The 16,510-nt window shown below is 51.0% G+C and overlaps 3 protein-coding genes across 3 annotated transcripts; 1 reads left to right on the forward strand and 2 right to left on the reverse strand.

Annotated features, from left to right (window-relative positions):
• The first annotated feature begins 1,269 nt into the window (after positions 1–1,269).
• On the forward strand, positions 1,270–3,274 carry LOC128090587 (pneumococcal serine-rich repeat protein-like). The gene is made up of 3 exons (XM_052702993.1): positions 1,270–1,338; positions 1,678–2,920; positions 3,115–3,274. The coding sequence occupies exons 1-3, from the start codon at positions 1,299–1,301 to the stop codon at positions 3,272–3,274; spliced, it is 1,443 nt and encodes a 480-aa protein (XP_052558953.1). The 5' UTR covers positions 1,270–1,298.
• A 1-nt stretch (position 3,275) lies between these two features.
• On the reverse strand, positions 3,276–8,448 carry TCHH (trichohyalin). The gene is made up of 3 exons (XM_052702995.1): positions 8,311–8,448; positions 3,397–7,858; positions 3,276–3,313 (listed from the first exon to the last, which is right to left on the reverse strand). The coding sequence occupies exons 1-3, from the start codon at positions 8,446–8,448 to the stop codon at positions 3,276–3,278; spliced, it is 4,638 nt and encodes a 1,545-aa protein (XP_052558955.1).
• Positions 8,449–13,151: 4,703 nt separating this feature from the next.
• On the reverse strand, positions 13,152–14,623 carry LOC128090544 (cornulin-like). The gene is made up of 2 exons (XM_052702942.1): positions 14,484–14,623; positions 13,152–14,370 (listed from the first exon to the last, which is right to left on the reverse strand). Exons 1-2 carry the CDS (start codon positions 14,619–14,621, stop codon positions 13,357–13,359), a joined length of 1,152 nt encoding a protein of 383 aa, XP_052558902.1. The 5' UTR covers positions 14,622–14,623; the 3' UTR covers positions 13,152–13,356.
• Positions 14,624–16,510: the final 1,887 nt, after the last annotated feature.

The raw sequence follows: 16,510 nt of genomic DNA on the forward strand, positions 1-16,510 counted from the left end.
CAGCTTCAGCTTCAGCTACAATGTCCTCCCTTATCCGTTCGCTCCTTATGGATTCACGGGGTCTCCTTGCCTCCACTTGTCTCTCCCGTTCCCGGGAAACACGACGGATCTCCACGTCTGCTTCAGCTTCAGCTACAATGTCCTCCCGTGTCTTCATGTACCTCCCTGTTTCACGGGGTCTCCTGGCCTGTTCTCTGTCCCTTTCTTGGCTCACACGTCGGATCTCCACATCAGCTTCAGCTTCAGCTACAATGTCCTCCCTTATTCGTTCATTCCTTATGGATTCACGGGGTCTCCTGGCTTCCTCTTGTCTCTCCCGTTCCCCGGAGACACATCGGATCTCCACGTCTGCTTCAGCTTCAGCCACAATGTCCTCCCGTGTCTTCACGTACCTGCCTGTTTCATGGGGTCTCCTGGCCTGTTCTCTGTCCCTTTCTTGGCTCACACGTCGGATCTCCACATCAGCTTCAGCTTCAGCTACAATGTCCTCCCGTATCCGTTCGTTCCTTATGGATTCACGGGGTCTCCTTGCCTCCACTTGTCTCTCCCGTTCCCGGGAAACACGACGGATCTCCACATCAGCTTCAGCTTCAGCCACAATGTCCTCCCGTGTCTTCACGTACCTGCCTGTTTCACGGGGTCTCCTGGCCTGTTCTCTGTCCCTTTCTTGGGTCACACGGCGGATCTCCACATCAGCTTCAGCTTCAGCCACAATGTCCTCACTTATCCGTTCGTACCTTATGGTTTCACGGGGTCTTCTGGCTTCCTCTTGTCTCTCCCGATCCCGGGAAACACGGCGAATCTCCACGTCTGCTTCAGCTTCAGCTACAATGTCCTCCCGTGTCTTCACGTACCTGCCTGTTTCACGGGGTCTCCTGGCCTGTTCTCTGTCCCTTTCTTGGGTCACACGGCGGATCTCCACATCAGCTCCAGCTTCAGCCACAGTATCCTCCCGTGTCCGTTCGTACCTCACTGATTCACGGGGTCTCCTTGCCTCCTCTTGTCTCTCCCGTTCTTGGGTCACACGGCGGATCTCCACATCAGCTTCAGCTTCAGCTACAATGTCCTCCCTTATTCGTTCATTCCTTATGGATTCACGGGGTCTCCTGGCTTCCCCTTGTCTCTCCCGTTCCCCGGAGACACGTCGGATCTCCACGTCTGCTTCAGCTTCAACTACAATATCCTCCAGTATACGCTCAGTCCTCCTCACTGATTCACGGGGTGTCCTGGCTTCGGCGTCTCTCTTGCGTTCCTGGGTCACACGGCGGATCTCCACATCAGCTTCAGCTTCAGCCACAATGTCCTCCCGTGTCTTCACGTACCTCACGGATTCACGGGGTCTCCCGTCCTCTTCCCATCGCTTTTCTTGGCTCACACGTCGGATCTCCACATCAGCTTCAGCTACAATGTCCTCCCTTATCCGTTCGTTGCTTATGGATTCACGGGGTCTCCTTGCCTCCTCTTGTCTCTCCTGTTCCCGGGAAACACGACGGATCTCCACATCAGCTTCAGCTTCAGCCACAATGTCCTCCTGTGTCTTCACGTACCTGCCTGTTTCACGGGGTCTCCTAGCCTGTTCTCTGTCCCTTTCTTGGGTCACACGGCGGATCTCCACATCAGCTTCAGCTTCAGCCACAATGTCCTCCCGTGTCTTCACGTACCTCCCTGTTTCACGAGGTCTCCTGGCCTGTTCTCTGTCCCTTTCTTGGCTCACACGTCGGATCTCCACATCAGCTTCAGCTACAATGTCCTCCCTTATCCGTTCCTTCCTTATGGATTCACGGGGTCTCCTGGCTTCCTCTTGTCTCTCCCGTTCCCCGGAGACACGTCGGATCTCCACGTCTGCTTCAGCTTCAGCCACAATGTCCTCCCGTGTCTTCACATACCTCACGGATTCACGGGGTCTCCTGGCCTGTTCTCTGTCCCTTTCTTGGGTCACACGGCGGATCTCCACATCAGCTTCAGCTTCAGCTACAATGTCCTCCCTTATCCGTTCGCTCCTTATGGATTCATGGGGTCTCCTTGCCTCCTCTTGTCTCTCCAGTTCCCGAGAAACACGACGGATCTCCACGTCTGCTTCAGCTTCAGCCACAATGTCCTCCCGTGTCCGTTCGTTCCTTATGGATTCACGGGGTCTCCTTGCCTCCTCTTGTCTCTCCCGTTCCCTGGAAACACGGCGAATCTCCACGTCTGCTTCAGCTTCAGCCACAATGTCCTCCCGTGTCTTCACGTACCTACCTATTTCACGGGGTCTCCTGGTCTGTTCTCTGTCCCTTTCTTGGGTCACACGGCGGATCTCCACATCAGCTTCAGCTTCAGCTACAATATCCTCCAGTATACGCTCAGTCCTCCTCACTGATTCACGGGGTCTCCTGGCTTCGGCGTCTCTCTTGCGTTCCTGGGTCACACGGCGGATCTCCACATCAGCTTCAGCTTCAGCCACAATGTCCTCCCGTGTCTTCACGTACCTCACGGATTCACGGGGACTCCCGTCCTCTTCCCATTGCTTTTCTTGGGTCACACGTCGGATCTCCACATCAGCTTCAGCTTCAGCTACAATGTCCTCCCGTGTCCGTTCGTTCCTTATGGATTCACGGGGTCTCCTTGCCTCCTCTTGTCTCTCCTGTTCCCGGGAAACACGACGGATCTCCACATCAGCTTCAGCTTCAGCTACTATGTCCTCCCGTGTCTTCACGTACCTCACGGATTCACAGGGTCTCCTGGCCTGTTCTCTGTCCCTTTCTTGGGTCACACGGCGGATCTCCACATCAGCTTCAGCTACAATGTCCTCCCGTGTCCGTTCGTTCCTTATGGATTCACGGGGTCTCCTTGCCTCCTCTTGTCTCTCCCGTTCCCGAGAAACACGACGGATCTCCACATCAGCTTCAGCTTCAGCTACAATGTCCTCCCGTGTCTTCACGTACCTCACGGATTCACGGGGTCTCCTGGCCTGTTCTCTGTCCCTTTCTTGGGTCACACGGCGGATCTCCACATCAGCTTCAGCTACAATGTCCTCCCGTGTCCGTTCGTTCCTTATGGATTCACGGGGTCTCCTTGCCTCCTCTTGTCTCTCCCGTTCCTGGGAAACACGGCGAATCTCCACGTCTGCTTCAGCTTCAGCCACAATGTCCTCCCGTGTCTTCACGTACCTGCCTGTTTCACGGGGTCTCCTGGCCTGTTCTCTGTCCCTTTCTTGGGTCACACGGCGGATCTCCACATCAGCTTCAGCTTCAGCTACAATATCCTCCAGTATACGCTCAGTCCTCCTCACTGATTCACGGGGTCTCCTGGCTTCGTCTTCTCTCTTGTGTTCCTGGGTCACACGGCGGATCTCCACATCAGCTTCAGCTTCAGCCACAAAGTCCTCCCTTATCCGTTCGTTGCTTATGGATTCACGGGGTCTCCTTGCCTCCTCTTGTCTCTCCAGTTCCCGGGAAACACGACGGATCTCCACATCAGCTTCAGCTTCAGCCACAATGTCCTCCCGTGTCTTCACGTACCTGCCTGTTTCACGGGGTCTCCTGGCCTGTTCTCTGTCCCTTTCTTGGGTCACACGGCGGATCTCCACATCAGCTTCAGCTACAATGTCCTCCCGTGTCCGTTCGTTCCTTATGGATTCACGGGGTCTCCTGGCTTCCTCTTGTCTCTCCCGTTCCCGGGAAACACGGCGAATCTCCACGTCTGCTTCAGCTTCAGCCACAATGTCCTCCCGTGTCTTCACGTACCTCACGGATTCACGGGGTCTCCTGGCCTGTTCTCTGTCCCTTTCTTGGGTCACACGGCGGATCTCCACATCAGCTTCAGCTTCAGCTACAATATCCTCCAGTATACGCTCAGTCCTCCTCACTGATTCACGGGGTCTCCTGGCTTCGGCGTCTCTCTTGCGTTCCTGGGTCACACGGCGGATCTCCACATCAGCTTCAGCTTCAGCTACAATGTCCTCCCGTGTCTTCACGTACCTCACGGATTCACGGGGTCTCCCGTCCTCTTCCCATTGCTTTTCTTGGGTCACACGTCGGATCTCCACATCAGCTTCAGCTACAATGTCCTCCCTTATCCGTTCGTTGCTTATGGATTCACGGGGTCTCCTTGCCTCCTCTTGTCTCTCCTGTTCCCGGGAAACACGACGGATCTCCACATCAGCTTCAGCTTCAGCCACAAGGTCCTCCCGTGTCTTCACGTACCTGCCTGTTTCACGGGGTCTCCTGGCCTGTTCTCTGTCCCTTTCTTGGCTCACACGGCAGATCTCCACATCAGCTTCAGCTTCAGCTACAATGTCCTCCCTTATCCGTTCGTTCCTTATGGATTCACGGGGTCTCCTGGCTTCCTCTTGTCTCTCCAGTTCCCGGGAAACACGACGGATCTCCACGTCTGCTTCAGCTTCAGCCACAATGTCCTCCCGTGTCTTCACGTACCTCCCTGTTTCACGAGGTCTCCTGGCCTGTTCTCTGTCCCTTTCTTGGGTCACACGGCGGATCTCCACATCAGCTTCAGCTTCAGCTACAATGTCCTCCCTTATTCGTTCATTCCTTATGGATTCACGGGGTCTCCTGGCTTCGGCGTCTCTCTTGCGTTCCTGGGTCACACGGCGGATCTCCACGTCTGCTTCAGCTTCAGCCACAATGTCCTCCCGTGTCTTCACGTACCTGCCTGTTTCACGGGGTCTCCTAGCCTGTTCTCTGTCCCTTTCTTGGGTCACACGGCGGATCTCCACATCAGCTTCAGCTACAATGTCCTCCCTTATCCGTTCGTTCCTTATGGATTCACGGGGTCTCCTGGCTTCCTCTTGTCTCTCCCATTCCTGGGAAACACGGCGAATCTCCACATCAGCTTCAGCTTCAGCTACAATGTCCTCCCGTGTCTTCACGTACCTGCCTGTTTCACGGGGTCTCCTGGCCTGTTCTCTGTCCCTTTCTTGGCTCACACGGCAGATCTGCACATCAGCTTCAGCTTCAGCTACAATGTCCTCCCTTATCCGTTCGCTCCTTCTGGATTCACGGGGTCTCCTTGCCTCCTCTTGTCTCTCCTGTTCCCGAGAAACACGACGGATCTCCACATCTGCTTCAGCTTCAGCTACAATGTCCTCCCTTATTCGTTCATTCCTTATGGATTCACGTGGTCTCCTGGCTTCCTCTTGTCTCTCCAGTTCCCGAGAAACACGACGGATCTCCACATCAGCTTCAGCTTCAGCCACAATGTCCTCCTGTGTCTTCACGTACCTGCCTGTTTCACGGGGTCTCCTAGCCTGTTCTCTGTCCCTTTCTTGGGTCACACGGCGGATCTCCACATCAGCTTCAGCTACAATGTCCTCCCTTATCCGTTCCTTCCTTATGGATTCACGGGGTCTCCTGGCTTCCTCTTGTCTCTCCCATTCCTGGGAAACACGGCGAATCTCCACGTCTGCTTCAGCTTCAGCTACAATGTCCTCCCGTGTCTTCACGTACCTCACGAATTCACGGGGTCTCCTGGCCTGTTCTCTGTCCCTTTCTTGGCTCACACGTCGGATCTCCACATCAGCTTCAGCTACAATGTCCTCCCTTATCCGTTCCTTCCTTATGGATTCACGGGGTCTCCTTGCCTCCTCTTGTCTCTCCAGTTCCCGGGAAACACGACGGATCTCCACATCAGCTTCAGCTTCAGCTACAATGTCCTCCCGTGTCTTCACGTACCTCACGGATTCACGGGGTCTCCTGGCCTGTTCTCTGTCCCTTTCTTGGCTCACACGGCGGATCTCCACATCAGCTTCAGCTTCAGCTACAATGTCCTCCCGTGTCCGTTCGTTCCTTATGGATTCACGGGGTCTCCTTGCCTTCTCTTGTCTCTCCCGTTCCCTGGAAGCACGGCGAATCTCCACGTCTGCTTCAGCTTCAGCCACAATGTCCTCCCGTGTCTTCACGTACCTGCCTGTTTCACGGGGTCTCCTGGCCTGTTCTCTGTCCCTTTCTTGGCTCACACGACAGATCTCCACATCAGCTTCAGCTTCAGCTACAATATCCTCCAGTATACGCTCAGTCCTCCTCACTGATTCACGGGGTCTCCTGGCTTCGTCTTCTCTCTTGCTTTCCTGGGTCACACGACGGATCTCCACATCAGCTTCAGCTTCAGCTACAATGTCCTCCCTTATCCGTTCCTTCCTTATGGATTCACGGGGTCTCCTTGCCTCCTCTTGTCTCTCCAGTTCCCGGGAAACACGACGGATCTCCACATCAGCTTCAGCTTCAGCTAGAATGTCCTCCCGTGTCTTCACGTACCTCCCTGTTTCACGAGGTCTCCTGGCCTGTTCTCTGTCCCTTTCTTGGCTCACACGACGGATCTCCACATCAGCTTCAGCTTCAGCTAGAATGTCCTCCCGTGTCTTCACGTACCTCCCTGTTTCACGAGGTCTCCTGGCCTGTTCTCTGTCCCTTTCTTGGCTCACACGTCGGATCTCCACATCAGCTTCAGCGTCAGCTACAATGTCCTCCCTTATTCGTTCATTCCTTATGGATTCACGGGGTCTCCTGGCTTCCTCTTGTCTCTCCCGTTCCCCGGAGACACGTCGGATCTCCACGTCTGCTTCAGCTTCAGCTACAATGTCCTCCCGTGTCTTCACGTACCTGCCTGTTTCACGGGGTCTCCTGGCCTGTTCTCTGTCCCTTTCTTGGGTCACACGGCGGATCTCCACATCAGCTTCAGCTTCAGCCACAATATCCTCCCGTATCTGCTCAGTCCTCCTCACTGATTCACGGGGTCTCCTTACTTCTCTCTCCCTGTTTCGTATCACATGTTGGATCTCCACATCAGCTTCAGCTTCAGCCACAATGTCTTTTCTTGTCCTTTCATACGTTGTGGATTCATGTGATCTCCTGCCCTTCTGTGTTTTCCCTTGTTCATAGTTGTCTTCTTCTAGCTCCCTTGTGTTATTGTATCTGCGGTCTATTACTAGCGGTTCCTGGAGGTATGACTGATGCAGCCTTTCTGAATCCATGTATTCAGACTTGCACGGCTGGCGGCTGCTTCTTTCAAGTTCTTTTTGTTCCAGCTCACGTAGGTGGTTGCGGCTTCTGTCTTCTTTGAGTAATTCAGGCTTTTGCATTTGATTGCACGTTCCTCTATCTGCTTCTTCTGGCTCATGTGGCCGACGGCTGCTTCTCCCATGTGCCACTGCCTCTTGATCTTGTGGTCGATGGTTTCTTTGATCATACACTGGCAATGTTGATTCACGTGGCTGACGGCCACTCCGCCGGTCTGGCAGCAACTGTGGTTCACAGGAATGGCTGCAGCTCCTCACGTCTGCTAGTTGCTCTCGTTGAGGCTTTTCTTGATTTTGTCTTTCATCTCTCTGCGCAGTCCTCAAGCTGCCACGCTTGTGGTTTTGTAAATCTCCCAGTCTGTCCAGCTCGGGTGGCTGATGTCTTCGGCTGCTTCGTTGGTCGCATGGCTCTTGGTTTTGTTCTTCATATTCCTGAGGGGTCATTTCCCTTGGCCTGGTGCTTTGTCTTGCATCAGCTCTACTTTGTGTGTTACGTTGCTGGCGATGACTTCCCGTCTCCTCTTGTGTCTCAAGATCCTGGGCCCTGGTGTCTCGTTGTGGCTCAGGTATGCAGGGGGGATGGCGATTGCGTTCAAGTGTTCGTGATTCCTCTTCCTGGAACTGCTGACGGCTCCCTCCGTTCCTAATTTCAGGCTCTTGGACTGTCTTGCTGCTGGTTACCAGCTTTGTTCTTTGCAGAAGGCATCGTCCCTTCTGCTGGTACCAGTAGCAGGCCTTAGCCACTCTGAATACTAAAAGCAGGAACTCATTAAAATCGATTTCCCCATCCCCATCCCACTCCAGAAACTGCAGAATCTTGTCAATTGTCTGAGGGTCATGTGGGTTCTGTAGAAAAAACACACAAAGAGAAACAAAAAGCCTTGCTGCTCCTTGTCAGGAAATACAAACCCAGCGATAATGACAATCTCTTCTACTTGCATCTCTCTTAGGTTCTCTCAGCATCCCCTCCATGGCTGTGTTCTCCATTTTCCTGGTGGTGGTTCCCTGGCAACAGCTAAACATTTGGTGATGCCATATCCCTCCTCCAAATGCATTTCTTTCCTATCTTTGAAAGTAAACTAACTCACCATTCTTTCTCCAATTTTTCCCATTTGTTCACAGCAAAACCTATAGAAAGAACTTTTGCAGACAGTACAAAACCGCACATCTGCTGTGCCCCATTGGCAAAAGCCTCTGTATCCCATTTCCCTCTGGTCACAAGAATCACTCCCTCTCCAGAAAGTTTTCTGGTCACTTCAATTTTGTCCTCAACCTTTGCCCATCACTGCAGCACTCACCACTATGGCATCTGCAAATTCCTTCTGGATGAACTCCTTCATCTTCCTTCGGTTGAGTTTGGATTGGTCTCCATCTTCCTTTGCGTGTTGGTGAAAGACAGTAATGATGGTGGAAACGCTGTCTAAGAAGTGAGACATCTTTCTGCAGATTCAAGCAAGCCTGCAAGAAAAGTAGCAGACCTTAGGATGGGAGATTTTTTGGCTGAGCATGGAAGAGGGGGAGGATTGCTGGGGTCAAGCTGTGCACATTAATGAGAGTTTGGGTGCTCTGAGCTTTGTGTCCGCTCCCCTACCATGGCAAGCTGTTCTTTACCAGGGCACTGGGAAGACATCCAAATGCTTAGGGGTTTTGGTGGGATGGGGAGTGTCCTCCAACTTGTCTGCTGACGTATTGGAATGACGTTTGGTATGGGATGGCATGATGCCAGCATTTTTGGGTTGCAGGGAGGGGATTGGCGATGGTGACTCAAGAGATACCCCAAGAACCTGTCCCTGTGGGCTCTACCAGCTCCTTCAGTTTCTAGAACCAACACAGCTCTTTCTGCTTGGCACTGGGATACACCAGCTCCTCTGGAGAGGTCAGAGGATGTCTAAGGCAGTGCTGGCACATTCTGAGAGAAGACCCAGCTTGAGCAGAGGTGGATAGAGCATTCACAAGCATTCGCTTGTTTAGAGGGTTAAAGAAGCCCTATGACCGGCAGCAATGCAAATCAAGAGATGAATCTCATGTTACAGCACCAGCTTGTTGTCCAACAGATTTTGGCCAAAGAGAACAGTCACATCACCCAGGTCAGAAATATTGTTTGAATTTAATGGCAATCTCCTGGGCAGAAAGCAGTGCTCCTGCTTGAGCTTTGTGTCTGGAAACCTCAAATGCCACCTCCATGCTCCTTGCAGGATCCCCAAGCCTGTTATCGGCTGCATTGGTGCCAGGATCTCGGCTTGCAGCTGGGGAAGCTGCTCCCTGCCTGCTTGCAGTGTGCACACATGCATGAACACGTGCACGCACCTCTGCGTGCAAAACCTCTGTCTTGCTATTTTTGTGGAAAACCGAACACTTCTTCAATCTTTTCACCCTAGGTGGGAGATGAGTGCAGACCAAAGCGAGGCGCCAGACCTGGCTCCGTCTCTCCTTTTTGTTTAGAGGAAAACTGCCTTTCCACACAACACACAACAAAGAGCACGCAGCTGTCCAAGTGGTGAAAAATAACATTTCATTGAAGACAAACCCGAAAGACGCCCGGAAAATACTGCAGCAGAAACGTCATTGCCACCCAAAGCAGATCCTACAGAAATCATTCATTTTCAGCCAGCAAATCATGCTTTTCAGAAGGAACGACTTACCCAAGTCACCAACGGGATCGAATGGGATTCCTGTGAAGCCGTGCGGAGTGATCGGAGGACCCGAGCGCTTTTATAGGGTCCTTGGTGGAGGAGCAGAAAGGAGCCACCCTTTGTGGACATTGTCCTGATTCATCTTTGGCCAAACCCAGCTGCACCTTCATGTCCTCAAACGGGTTATTTAACTTATCATCCCATTACCTATCATTTTAACCCAGAAATAGCAGTTGCCATGTGGCAATTCAGGCATCTGCTGGTTCCGCCTAATCCGGACTGTAAAGTTATTTTACGGGCTGATTGTATTTCAGATTTAAAAAAAAAAAAATCTACACTGCCTATAAAGCATATATATACATTAATGGGAGGATGTATTTTTTTATGAACATGTATCTTCATAGGTATGCATTTATGTATGCATAATACATGCACATAAAAATAGCACCAGAGTGAACCAGGGAGAGTGTTGTAAGCAGATTTGGGGACCTGCCCACTGTTTTGCAGATCCTTGGGGCTGGGGTCTAGCAGTTTGGCTTTGGGTTTTACTCATCCAGGAAGGATGGAAGAAGCCCCAAGAACTACAGAAGTGAAATGTAGGTGGGCAGCAGAGAGATCTCCAAATCCTGCAGGAGATCTTTGCTGTTGTAGTGATCTTGTAGCATGTGCTGAAATACATATATATTTTTTTTCTCCTTAATAACTTCTTACTGAGAAGCCTTTCGTTGTATTATCCGGATTTTGGTTGGAAAAAGAAAAAAAAAAGAAAAAAAAAAGCCCAAACCAACAAAAAATTGTGAACAGTAAAATCTGCAAAACGGACTTTTTAACCAGAAAACGCCTATTTCAACGTTCAACGACTTAAAATGATGATACAACATGTTTTCATGTTAACTCTTTTCCGTGAGCAGATTTCATTCCAACTTTTCTTGATCTTTAATTAAAACTAAAAGTGGAAATGTCTCGGCTGGGAGCTCGATTCATGTTGAATCTGGTCGCTCTAGGCAACTTTCGCTGTAATTGCCTCTCTGATTCCCCCCCTTTTTTTTTTCCTTTAATGCAAGTGTAAATGAATTACAGACCAATGGATTCCTTTATTGCTCCCAAACTCTCCCCATGCAGGGAGCATACAAGGAAAGCTTTGGCTATGCCACCTGGGCTCTGTGTTGGAGCTAAGCTGCATGACATGACGGAGACATTGCGGGCAGCTCCGGAGCAGGAACTTGCCACACAGCCTTGACTGAGCTGCTCATCTGTCCCATCTGATGGTAAGAACATACTGGGTGTAGGAGCCTAATTAATTAGTGCTGGTAACACCTTGGGGATACTCATACAAGTGCTCACAGAGGATTGTTACTAACCGTGCTTCATTTTTGAGCTTTTTTTCAGGATTAAATTATACTGGTGTAAATTATACCCCACCTGCGGGATAATGATACCCTTGGGAAACTGTAATTTTATGGTAGATTGCAGTTATTATTAAAATTAGAGCATTACAGTGTGGCTGGAGCTTGTACACACAGTGTCCTATAACAGTCTGCAATCCCCGCAGGGGTTGGGGACATCGGGAGGCACCGGGCAGATTTCAGGTTTTAGTAGAGGCAGAGGTCCATGGAAGCAGCACCAAACTTTGTTCTCCAAAGGCTTGAGAAGGGGCTCTCAAAGGGGGGTTTGGGTCAGTTTTTCAGTGCTGTTACCCAGCAGGGTGGGCTCCATTCTCCTCTCTCCATCCAGTTCTGTGTGAATCGCTGTCTGTGTTTGTATAGGGTGGCCAAGCCTCATTTGGTTGTTGAGATCACCCATTGGTCATCCATCAGTGGGATCATCCATTGGTGTTTGGATCATCTGTCAATCAGTGAGATCATCCAATGATCATTGGGATTGCCCATTATTTAGTAGGACCGTCCAGTGATCATTGGGATTGCCCTTTGTTTAATAGGATCATCCATTGATTCTATGATTTAATCCCAGAAGAATTGGGCTCCTCATGGGGCACATAAGAGACGTCTATCACTTCCCAGCCTTGCAGATGTCTTAAACAGGTCCTTGTGTCTGCAGGGTAATTTTCACTCTGCTGTAATGTTCTTAAAATGAAACAAAAAAAAAAAAACCTCCCCCCAACTTAAAATACAACACTCCAAAAGTAGAATAACTCGGAATAGTGTATAATTATCACACCATTAACAGAAATGGTGGGTTGCTTTTTTACTGGTGCTGCAAAAGGCTGTAGTTGATGGACTGAGGAGTCTGGTAATGGGAGAACTGAAGCGGGGCCAGTAAGTAGCAAAGGGCTCTTCAACAATCCTCAACCAAGAGCTGTTTTGCAAGAAAAATTCCATTTTCTGGAAATGAAAATGTTCTGAGGAATATCTCAGATGGAATGGGAGTTTTGATGGATTTGTGATGGAACTTAAATCTTGTCTGTCCCATTTCATTTTGACAACACTCGCAGCTGCCATTAAGGTGGGTCAGGGTCTGCTTTCTCCAACGTCTTTTATCATCACAAGAGCAGAGTGGTGCATTTTGTGTCCGGCGCATTTAACTGTGACATCAGTGCTTATAGACCAAATCATTTTCAAAAAGTGTCTTCTTAGAGATCATCTTCAAATGCTGCTTTTTTTTTTTTTTTTTGGTTCTGATTCAGCACACAGCAAATTGTGAAATTCCGGTGTGTCCCGGAGCATTGACGTTCTGTTTCCCGGTGAGGTCTCTGTGTTCTGCTTGTCACCGGCCACAGAGCAGGAGGTGCGGGTGCATTTATCATCCGCTGATTTGGCTGATAGGTCGCCGGCAAAAGATAATATGGGGAAAAACAGGCTGAGCATCACCTCCCTGCGGGATGCGGAATCCTGGTGGTCCGGCACATCCAAACCCATAATAACCCCTCTGACTTCAGTGGGCTGCTTGCACCCACAATCACCCACATCCCTACGTGCACATCCGGAGCTGGTACCCGAAATTCCCGAGGCTGAGGCCAGGTCCACGTGTGCATGGATTGCGTGTCAGCTTTTTGCACTCAGCCTCCCAGGTGTTACTGGGACCGTGTGTATGTGAATAATGAGGGTTAATATCCCTCAGCTCCTCTCGGAGCATTCAGTAGCTAACAGGGATTTTCCATTTTCATACTGTGTTCCGCATCTCCCCCTTTATTTATTTTTTTAATAAGTGAGGATAAATAAGACAAATCCCTCCCACTGAGCATTCAGAGCTCTTGATTCTTTTTACAGCAGACACGCACAGTGACTGGAACAGATGCATGCTGCCAGGTAGCTGCTCAGAGGCCATTATGCTATTGCATCAATCCCAACACCCACCCTCACTGAAGACATTGGATATCACATCCCTGCCTGCAGGGACACATCGATTCACCTTGGGCTGCATGCCCCCAGGACACAGCACCACAGGGCCATGTGGCTCTGTGTCACACATGGGATGGACACTGAGGTCCTTTGTGCTAGCTCAGAATGGTGCAGCAATACACCAGGACACTGTGCTGGTTTGCAGTCAGTTTTATTGCTTTGCTTAGATAGGCAGAGGTAGCTTAATACAGGATAAGAGAGAAGGTCTCAAGCCAGGAATAGTTCAGTACAAGCTGGGGGTGCAAGCCCAGGGTTAAGAAAAGATTGGACAAGATATAACAAATGGCACTGGACAAAATATCCCACCTTGCTGGCACTAATAGCCACAATTGCACTGGGCTCAGTGCAGCTCTTACTTCTTTGGAGGCCACTGAGGCTGCAGGTGCTCTTGCTCTGCCGCATGTTTTCCTTTGCCATGAGCCCCATGTTGCTGTTGTCCTGGGACACGTTCAACCTCAACTCCACTGCCTTCTCGCACCGTCACTGTGGGGTCAGGAAGGTGAGCTGGGTTATGCTGGATCCCTGAGGAGGCCTGGGGATCTGGGTGGGGGCTTGTGCCGCTCACTGGAGGTGGCAGCTCTTGGGTCCTTTTGGGGCTGGGGTCCTGCCGATGGGCTGCATGGTCCTTGGTCTTGTCCACGGTTCTTTCTGATGTCTTGGTGGGAGAAGTGTGGCTGTGCTCTGCTGTATCCAGCTCTTGCCTCTGGTGATGGCTCTGTCCTAGCTTTGGTGTCTCGGTGATTTTGTCCTGATGGGGTGTGGGGTCATGTTTTGGTGTTTTTTCAGCTTTTGGGGTATTTCTGTCCTTCTCTGAGGTCTCAGTGACCACATTTTCACCTCTTTTTGGACCCTCTTCTTGTGCCTTGGCCCTGTCATCCTGATGGATTTCCTTTGGTGTCTCGTTCTTCTGCTTCTGTTGGGTGCCTTGGTTGTTCTTTGGTGCCTCAACCTCCTGAGTCTTTTGAGTTTCTTGAACCTTTGGTGTCTCACTCTTCTCAATTTTTTGGGTGTCCTGGTTCTTTGGTGTCCCATCTCCCTTATTCTGTTGGGTGCCTTGGTGCTTCTTTGGTTCCTTACCCTCCTGGTGCTGCTGGGTGTCCTGATCCTTTTGGGGTGTCCCACCCTCCTGCACCTGTCCACTCACCCCCTCCTCCAGGACCTGCTTGTGGTGCTGCTCCCCATCTGCCTCCTCCTGCACAGTCAGCTCCTGATCATCTTCTGCATCCAGGTAATGCTGGAGTTGCCTGTGGCAAGCCCTGGCCACGCGGAAAACCAGGTTGAGGAACTCATTAAAGTCAACCTTGCCACTGCTGTCTTCATCCAGGAAGAGCAACACCTTCTCAACAGTTCTGGGATCCCGGGCATCCTGCAAGGAAACAACATCGGCAAGGCCCATGAACCCTTTGCAGAACATCTCTGGGATCAATCACTCCAACATAAACCCATTCCCATGGCCCCACGGTGTTGCTTGATCCTCACCATGATCACATCCTCAAACTCCTGCTCGATGAGCTGCCGCAGCTCCCCTCTGCTCAGCGTTCTGCAGTCGCCGTCACTGCTGGCATAGGCATAGAAGGTAGTGATGATGCCATTGATGTTCTCCTGGAGCTGGGCCATCTCCCGACAGAATAGAGGCAGCCTGTGAGAAAGATACAAAAAAAAACACCCCAAAAGGGTCTTTTGCTTGGTTTTCAGGTAAGTGCCTCTCATACAGCGCAGCTGGACGGGAAGATGAGCCAGAAGGACTCAATAAAACCAGAGTGTTTTTCCCTCTAGGAGAGCTCAGCTTTAGCTGAATGCTCAGGGCCCTGAGCTCCCACTTTCCTGCAGGGTCTGTCTGGGCTTACCTGGGTGAGAAGAGCACGGTGTGCAGCCAACCTGCTCCCAGCAGCCTTATATACAGCAGCATCGTGCAGAGAGACAGCGTCAGCAGGGTGCCACATCCTCGCCCAAGGAAACTGTCATCCCCCTGTCTTCATTTGTCTCTCGCTCATTAACTTCTGCTCTGGTGCTTTACTCCGGAGTGAAGAGATGATCCTTCCTAAGCTCACCCCACCTGCGGATGCATTTCAGAGGAATTAAGCAGAAAAGGTTATTTTTAGTGCTGTGGGATTTAGCTGAAGGTGATGCCCAAGCAACACCCAGGTCTCTCTAGTGAACGTGTTTGGTGAGCGATGTGAGTGACTGACACGGGAGGAGGCAGCCTGGGAGTGCCCTTATGGGAATGAAGAGGAAACAGAACAAAGGGTTAAAAAAATAAAGATACACCATGCCCAGATCCAAGTGACCCCTTCCCCAAAGTTCCACTTTTGGGTGCTGGCAGGGAGGCAGCAGGCAAAGAAATCCTTTCCAACAGTGCCACCAAGTGGCACGCGGAGGGGGACAGGAGGGTGGCACGAGCTGCGGTCACCCCTGTACAGCATGGGGAAACTGAGGCACAGTGCGAGGAGGGGACACCAGCTCCTCGAGGTGGTGACATCCCCACTGTTCCCTTTGTCCTGCTGGACGTGGCTACTAAGAGAGACTGAAAAATAATAACATTGGAAATCCACACAGCTCGTAATGTGTGTTGGGTTTTGGGTACAGAAAATAACACACAGTTTTGTGCAAGAAAAGGCATTTTCAGGAAAAATGCCTGGCATGGGGAGAGGTTAATAGGAACCAGCAGTAAACTCCTATGGTTGTGCTGGGATGGGATAAGTGGGGGAGCCAAGGAGCCCCCCACACAGCTGGGGCTGCTGCAGGACAGGAAGCTTTGGTGACCCAAACTGAATGGAGGAAACTTGAAGCATGGATTCTGCTTTAATTCCTCTCCTTTAATCTATCAGTCTGTTGTATTCCATGAAGACTCCTCTTCAGGTGGGGCCCATTTGCTTCTCATTAAGCTGCAGTGAGGGGTGGGGGGGCAGTTTCTGGGAGTATCAGAGAGGCAGAAGTACATGGGGTGTTCCCACAGCTGCTATTTCTGGGCACCAGGACCCCATGCAGGGCACTTTCCTGCAGATAGCCATAGACAATATCAGGTTTTATGCTGCTCAAGGTTTCACACATGCTTTACAAAGCAGAAAGGTTGGGAGGTCAGGAGGTAGGTGAAGTTAAAGAAACAAAAACGCTGCTCTCAGCAGAGCTTGAAGCAAATGGCCACCGAGCGAAGGACAGGTGCTGCAGAGTCCTGGGCTGATGAAACCACCTGAAATGCATCTGAGTAATGAAACCACCTGAAAATATTAAGAGGCCTTTAGGGCTGCTCCCCTTGTTAGAAGTTCCCCAGCACCCTGTGACCCTCAAGGCACTGCAGTGCTGATGGGTGCGACTTGGAGGGGAGGAGGGGAACATTGCAGCACTGGTTGTGGGGCAGGATTTTGCTTTAATGTGACTCCTTCTCTTGTAATGCCACCTGTGCTTATGAGAAGAGCAAATATCGTGGGAGTTTGCCCAGGAAACAGCCACAGGGCAGTCAATCCAAGAAAGCACTGAGCAGGGTCTGCCCAGGCGCAGCATGAGGT

Source organism: Tympanuchus pallidicinctus, unplaced genomic scaffold, assembly GCF_026119805.1.
Source record: "Tympanuchus pallidicinctus isolate F22 unplaced genomic scaffold, pur_lepc_1.0 scaffold48, whole genome shotgun sequence".
In the NCBI taxonomy this organism is placed as follows: domain Eukaryota; kingdom Metazoa; phylum Chordata; class Aves; order Galliformes; family Phasianidae; genus Tympanuchus; species Tympanuchus pallidicinctus.